At 28.7% G+C, this 7,347-nt stretch overlaps 4 protein-coding genes across 4 annotated transcripts; 3 read left to right on the top strand and 1 right to left on the bottom strand.

Annotated features, from left to right (window-relative positions):
• The first annotated feature begins 14 nt into the window (after positions 1 to 14).
• On the top strand, positions 15 to 461 carry LOC119664607 (histone H2A). The gene has a single exon (XM_038074066.1). The coding sequence runs from the start codon at positions 63 to 65 to the stop codon at positions 435 to 437; it is 375 nt and encodes a 124-aa protein (XP_037929994.1). The 5' UTR covers positions 15 to 62; the 3' UTR covers positions 438 to 461.
• A 3,154-nt stretch (positions 462 to 3,615) lies between these two features.
• LOC119664606 (histone H1-like) lies at positions 3,616 to 4,345 on the top strand. Its single transcript, XM_038074065.1, has one exon. The coding sequence runs from the start codon at positions 3,665 to 3,667 to the stop codon at positions 4,343 to 4,345; it is 681 nt and encodes a 226-aa protein (XP_037929993.1). The 5' UTR covers positions 3,616 to 3,664.
• A 1,465-nt stretch (positions 4,346 to 5,810) lies between these two features.
• On the bottom strand, positions 5,811 to 6,222 carry LOC119664605 (histone H4). Its single transcript, XM_038074064.1, has one exon. The coding sequence runs from the start codon at positions 6,184 to 6,186 to the stop codon at positions 5,875 to 5,877; it is 312 nt and encodes a 103-aa protein (XP_037929992.1). The 5' UTR covers positions 6,187 to 6,222; the 3' UTR covers positions 5,811 to 5,874.
• Positions 6,223 to 6,395: 173 nt separating this feature from the next.
• On the top strand, positions 6,396 to 6,929 carry LOC119664604 (histone H3). Its single transcript, XM_038074063.1, has one exon. It carries the CDS (start codon positions 6,492 to 6,494, stop codon positions 6,900 to 6,902), a length of 411 nt encoding a protein of 136 aa, XP_037929991.1. The 5' UTR covers positions 6,396 to 6,491; the 3' UTR covers positions 6,903 to 6,929.
• Positions 6,930 to 7,347: the final 418 nt, after the last annotated feature.

The raw sequence follows: 7,347 nt of genomic DNA, 5'->3' as shown, positions 1-7,347 counted from the left end.
ATCATTAAAAAAAAATAGATCCAATTTTTATAAATCTCAACTACTAGAAACTCAACTCAACTATGTCTGGTCGTGGTAAAGGTGGTAAAGTTAAAGGCAAGGCAAAGTCACGATCAAATCGTGCTGGATTACAATTTCCAGTTGGTCGTATTCATCGATTATTGCGTAAAGGCAATTATGCTGAACGCGTTGGTGCAGGTGCTCCAGTCTACTTAGCTGCCGTTATGGAATATTTGGCTGCTGAAGTTCTTGAATTGGCTGGCAATGCAGCACGCGATAATAAGAAGACAAGAATCATTCCTCGTCATTTACAGTTGGCCATACGTAATGATGAAGAATTGAACAAATTATTGTCTGGTGTTACAATTGCACAAGGTGGTGTACTACCAAACATTCAGGCTGTACTTTTGCCAAAGAAAACAGAAAAGAAGGCTTAAATTATTTTATTTTATTTATTAAAATACGAATACATATACGTGGAGAATTAACTATCAATTAATCCGTCCTTTTCAGGACGACAAAATTTATTTTATTAAAGAAAATGTATTTCATTAAATCAATTGATATAAATATTGTACATACTATCATACCTACCCTACTAACTTACACAAGCCATACTTTAAAACACTTAACAATCAATCATTTCTTGCCTCGCCCTTCTGTTCCGTTACATTCCTGGAAGACCTTCATGAAATCGAAATCTTCGAAAATTGTAAATCAGCCTACATAACAGATAAAATACATAGCATTGTTAGTGTATAACTTAACACTGCGTTTTGCTACATAGTAATAATTTTTTTTTTTGTTTTTGGGCAGCAGGTATTAACCAGTTTTTATACATACGAGTGTGTATGCGTTCCAATTGACTTCCTAGAAATCAGGTTCGCTGTGCCACTATTTTTTAAGAATGCAAGTTTATTATTCAGGGTTAGATAATTGAAGTGTTACCTATTCAAGCGATCACATTATTTTTTTATTGATTCAAATTACAAAAATTTGTGAAAATAATTAAAATTTCACAATCCATTCACTCTAGCTTGATGTGGCCACCTTTTGTCTTGACTATGGCTGTGATCTTCCAGTATTTTGGCCTATTCCTGAATAAAAGCTTTCTTCAGCGTATCGAAACTGGCTTATTTTTTAGTTCTCAACTTGCTCTCCAAATTGGCCCAGCGTAACAACTCCTTTGCTCATTCGAGTTTAACTTTTTGTTGCTTTGGTGCAAGATCTTGTGCCTTGGAACTTTTAAAGCTTTACCTTGAGCTTATTTTGGAAAATGCGTCAGATGCTTCGTTCAGATATTATCGGTTCTTTGGCCATTTGATTAGTACTACGACGTGGATTTCGTTTAAGTCGAGCCTTCACTTTCCGAACCATTTTAGGCAATGTTGCTGTTTTTTTTTTTGTCCACCACTATAGCATTTGGTGACTCTGCCTGAGCTATTATAACGATTTAAGGTACGATACACAAACATTTTATTCACATTGAGATATTTGAGCTCAAGCACAATAGCTAGTTGTAATTTTCCAACCAAATATAATGCAATCACACTTATTTTTTAATTCCATTTCGAATAATATTAGTTCTATAAAACTTAGACGCAAATGCTTGTGGTAACTTGTAAACAATATAAATAGCTGTCATTCATATGAATTTGACGTAGTTGGCAATATCAGTTTGACAAACATATCGCTGTGTAATTTGTAACACTTCAATCGCCTAACCCTATATATTATTAAGAATCTTTTAATATTTATCATAGATTCGCGTATCAATAAATAGATACATAAATCTTCGCAGGTAGTATAATCTAAGTTACAATAATATTAATATTATATTTGTTACTAATAAAAATGTACAAAACAAATAACGTTGCCAGGCCAATAGCATAAAGTTTCATAATTACCTTTTTGAAATCAAGAACCTAATAATTTTGTGCCAAATATTTGTATTTATTATTAAATAAATGTGATACAATTATTAAAAAACATTAATATTCATAATATAAAGAAGGAAACATATAAAAAATAATTATTTTTCTTTTAAAAGTTTTAAAATTTATTTATTTATTTACTAAACATCTTATAAAATTTTCAAAATGGTAACACCTAATTTATCTCATTAGAAATTCTGGTATGTACCAACAATCGCTGCCATACCGACATAATTGACTATTTCCCCTAAATATACTCGAACTCGCACACGGCCTAAATGTTTACTATTATTATCATAGTTACTATTTCAATATTTTGGTATTGTAATATTTATTATTATAGATAAATTATTTAAAGGTAGAGTTTTTAAAATTTGTATCTGAATTAGTTTTATAAAATATTCTATATTTTATAAAAGATTTATGGCAGTAGATGGAAAACATCCAAAGCCACTGTGTGAGTCTTGAACCTACTAAAACTAGCTCTTAGGAATGACTATGGAAGATTGCAGCCGCAAGTTTATATATATACTTCAGTATCTATTTAAATGTTATCCATATCCATGTTAGTTTATAAAAAAATTCATCTTAAATTTTAACATTTTATGTCGTATATCACTCCTTATAAAAATGTTAGAATACGCACATTTAATTTTAATTTTATTTTAATTATAAAGTAATAAAAAGAACATTTTTTTTAAATATACATATTTAATAAAATACTTATAATAGTCAAAGTTAAATAATTAAATTATAATTATAAAAGAAAAAGTAAAATGATTTCATTCTTATATATTTTTAATCATGTATGTAGATATAATTTTTTTTTATGAATTCTATTAAGTAGGATACGTACAGTTGTTATTCGAATGATATTGAAAACTATAAATTTAATTGCTGATATGTTATTAATAACGTTTATATATAATAATTTTTCACATGATTAAAAATTATTTAAAACTTGTAATAAAATTTTAAAAATAATACGTATAGAAAATCTTAAAACATATCTTAAAGTAAACGAATTCAATGTAACATGTTAACATTATGGATGGATATCTAATCTCAAATAGACACTATTTGATATAATTAAAAGTGATAATCTTATATTCTAATTAAAATACAATATATTTATTTATAATTATTTCTATTAGTGCTTTGAAATTTTAAACTTTTATATAAATTGAGTTAATATTTCAAAATAGGATAAAACATAAGCATTCAAAATGTTAAAACTGACGTTTTTATGCATCTCGTGTTTTATTAAATTTGCATTTATAAATATATGAAATATATAAAACCATATATATAATTTAACAGAGAATTGAATAAACTATTTAATAAATAATTTAATATATAAATTATACAAAAGATAACTTTAAAATATTCTAATTTATTAACAAGTTCAACTATAGATTTACAAAATTTAAAGTTTAAACCAATTTTTATATATTTTATATAATTATAATTAGTATAAAAATGAATGTAATAAAATATTCAATATCTTCTTTACTTAATTTGATTTAAATAATTGTGTTTAATTTACTTGGTCTATTTAAAATTAATAATAAATGTTGAAAAATTTTTTCAAACTCAGTAGAAATATGTATTAATGAAAAATTTTTATAAATGCGCTCTTCTCGGCGCTTCGTACAAAGTGAGCTAAGCTACCATAAAAATGCGAAAAAATATTCATAAGTAAGAATATTACGGAATATTAAAAAGCAAATATGTCTGAAGCTGTTGCCGTTGCAAATACAGATTCTCCAAAGGAGATAACTGCCGTTCCTGAAAAGAAAGTTGCTGTTAAAAAGGCAACAAAAGTAAAAAAACCTTCTGCAGCTCCATCTCATCCATCAACACAACAAATGGTTGATGCATCTATCAAGAACTTGAAGGAACGCAGCGGATCTTCATTGTTGGCAATTAAAAAGTATATAAGTGCCACATATAAATGTGATGCCCAGAAATTGGCTCCATTTATTAAAAAATATTTGAAAACTGCTGTAGCTAATGGCAAATTGATACAAACAAAAGGAAAAGGTGCATCTGGTTCATTTAAATTATCAGCTGCTGCTGCTAAGTCTCCTAAATCGTCTGTCGAGGGTAAGAAAAAGAAGGTGCCATCAGGTGTTACGAAGAAGAAGGTTACTGCATCATCTGCAGGTACTAAAAAGTCAAAGGCAAAGGTATCTGGAGAGAAAAAACCTAAAAAATCTGCGGCAGCTAAGAAGAGTGTTGAAAAGAAAAAAACTGAGAAAGCTAAAGTTAAAAGTGTTAAAAAGATTGGATCTGTTAAGGCTAAGCCAGCTAAACCAAAGTCTACTTCTACAAAAGCTAAAACGGCCGCAAAACCTAAAAAAACTGCCGTTAAAAAAACATCAGTCAAGAAAACTGCTGCAAAAAAATAATTTTAAAAATCAAACTTTAAATTCATCAAAACAGCCCTTTTTAGGGCTACAAAATATGTGTAAAAAGAAGATAAGAAGATTCATTATTTATTTATTTATTTATTTATTTTATAAAATGTTTTAGTATATGGTATACCTATTGCGTTTATTAATGATCGGTCACTAAAGATTGAATAATCACCTATCGAAGTTAGGAATTCAATCCAACTCAGACTGCAGATACTGTAGAGAAGAGAGAAACTGCATACTATGTGCTTGGGTAGTGCCCACTGATGCACAAACGGAATAAACACCTAGGAGGGTATTTCATGGATCATAAATATTCAAGACTAGGAAAGATGGACTTTATATTGTCTTTCATTAAAGAAAACGGACTTGGAGAAACACTCTAACCCGAGTAATGGGCACAATATACCTTGTAGGTCACAGTGCACGATCATTTCTTTTAATAATACCTCATGAATAATATGAAGAAATTCTTTTATTCTGTAATGCGCTATAAATTTAATCTCTAATAAGCAAACAAAAATTCTTTATGCATTTAAAAAAATTATATTCTCTTATTTAGACATTATGTGCAATACTTCACATCATTCTTAAGTTAATAAATATTTATCTTATTCTATTATATTTAATATCCAATTATTTATTTATTATAGTAATGACCATAAAATATTATATATCAAAATATGTCATTTATTTGATGAAATACTCACTTGTATATATTTTATTCACTTAATTTCATTTTTAAATTCTATTTTAAATAAATAAAAATAGTGGTTTATGCTAATTTTATTTATTATTATATAATGCTTCTAATTACACTTGTTAATTTATAACTAACACACCACACTCGGTACTCACTTGCAAGACGCTGCAAATTACTTAAAGATAACTTTAAAATATTCTAATTTATTTCAATAACAAGTTCTTTTATTTCTTTTCTTTATATAATATTGTCATAATTCACTTAATTCATATACGAATTTTTTTCACTTTCATTTTCCCCGGAAGCAGTTTGCTTGTTGAACACTTGGATTTGGATTTGGATTAAGATTAAGATTCAGATTCAGTGTGAGATTTGAATTCACTAAAACCACCTCTTAGGAATGAATGGAGAAAATTTTTGCACCATTGTGCGGAAACTTCAAACTGCAATATCTAACAGTCCGCAAATTACTCATATACGTCAGTTCTATTTATCTTATTCTATAAAAAAATTGAATGAGAATTATAATTAAGCCTGTAAGAAGCTAGTCCACATATATACTGCTAATGTAACAAAGAAATTGAGAATTATAATAATAAATATTTTGTACATTGTTAAACTGATCATTTTAATTATAAATTATACTCGACAGACATCAACCGATCAGGCTAATAATAAATTTTATTTTTTTATAATTTTAGAAAAATACCAACACATATATATGTAAATTTATCTCTTTAAGTGTAAGATTATTTGGGTCCTGAAAAGGACCATTGGGCAATATATTATTGCATTATTAAATCAATAATTGATTATTTGCTTAACCTCCAAAACCGTATAAGGTACGGCCTTGTCTCTTTAAAGCATATACGACATCCATGGCTGTAACAGTCTTCCTTTTGGCATGTTCTGTATATGTAACAGCATCACGGATCACATTTTCCAAAAATACTTTCAATACTCCACGAGTTTCTTCATAAATCAAACCAGAAATACGCTTAACTCCGCCTCGGCGAGCTAAACGTCTGATAGCTGGTTTCGTAATACCTTGGATGTTATCACGAAGAACTTTGCGGTGACGCTTAGCACCACCTTTTCCTAATCCTTTGCCACCTTTACCACGACCAGTCATTTTGTATTTAAATTTTTATAGATATGGTAGAACCGTTCGAATTCAAATTCAAACAATAAATGAAGTGACGACAGATGATTGACGACTATTTATAGAAAATATAAGCACTACGAAAGATATGAAAAATATTGGGTAAAGCAAAACAAAACATAAGAAAACAAAACAAAAAGAATAAGCAATATGAGAAACAATGAATGTTAAAACATGTGAATAGTTGAAACAGAACATCCAGGTATGATGAGAAAATTGAGCTATTCAATTGCGCTATTTTTTAAAATACCATATTGTAACATATCTCATAAATTATGGCTCGTACAAAGCAAACTGCTCGTAAATCGACTGGTGGTAAGGCACCACGAAAACAATTGGCTACCAAAGCCGCACGTAAAAGTGCACCAGCTACTGGAGGTGTGAAAAAACCACATCGTTATCGTCCAGGAACTGTAGCTTTACGTGAAATTCGTCGCTACCAAAAGAGTACTGAACTCTTGATTCGCAAATTGCCATTCCAGCGTTTGGTCCGTGAAATTGCACAAGATTTCAAAACTGATTTACGTTTCCAGAGTTCTGCTGTAATGGCTCTTCAAGAAGCTAGCGAAGCATACTTAGTGGGTCTTTTTGAAGATACTAACTTATGCGCAATTCATGCCAAACGCGTTACAATTATGCCAAAAGATATTCAATTGGCTAGACGTATTCGTGGAGAACGTGCTTAAGATTGGAAGCAATATAATTTTATAAATATACAAAAATCGGTCCTTTTCAGGACCAAAATTATATAAAGAAAAGAGATAAATAAAAATGACATGACTTATCCAGGGTTTGAAATTGCTTGACTATTTTCAATTGCTTATTTTTGACTATGAAAATAAAATAAGCAAAATGTAAATGTAAATGTAAATGCAACAATTATAATAGTAAGTTTATTCAAAGAAAAGAGATAATGATAAATTATATCATATAGATATAGTATAGACATAGCTATTAGAAGTAGCATAATATATATTAATATGTATATGTATCATATGTATACTATTATTAGTATCATATAGTATATCATTAGACATAGAATGTTTCACGTCATAACATTTAATTGAATCAATATGTTTTATTTTTCTTTTGCTGTAAGCAGAAAGCATCAAAAGCCATAATGTAATGTAA

Source organism: Teleopsis dalmanni, unplaced genomic scaffold, assembly GCF_002237135.1.
Source record: "Teleopsis dalmanni isolate 2A unplaced genomic scaffold, ASM223713v2 unscaffolded_contig_2274, whole genome shotgun sequence".
NCBI classification, from domain to species: Eukaryota; Metazoa; Arthropoda; class Insecta; order Diptera; family Diopsidae; genus Teleopsis; species Teleopsis dalmanni.
Note: the sequence above shows the minus strand (reverse complement) of the source record. Positions and strands in the feature narration are given on the sequence as shown.

What these genes read in the sequence shown, in the direction of transcription:
- LOC119664607 (XM_038074066.1), top strand. Translation starts at nt 63, where the DNA reads ATGTCTGGTCGTGGTAAAGGTGGTAAAGTTAAAGGCAAGGCAAAGTCA.
- LOC119664605 (XM_038074064.1), bottom strand. Translation starts at nt 6,186, where the DNA reads ATGACTGGTCGTGGTAAAGGTGGCAAAGGATTAGGAAAAGGTGGTGCT.
- LOC119664606 (XM_038074065.1), top strand. Translation starts at nt 3,665, where the DNA reads ATGTCTGAAGCTGTTGCCGTTGCAAATACAGATTCTCCAAAGGAGATA.
- LOC119664604 (XM_038074063.1), top strand. Translation starts at nt 6,492, where the DNA reads ATGGCTCGTACAAAGCAAACTGCTCGTAAATCGACTGGTGGTAAGGCA.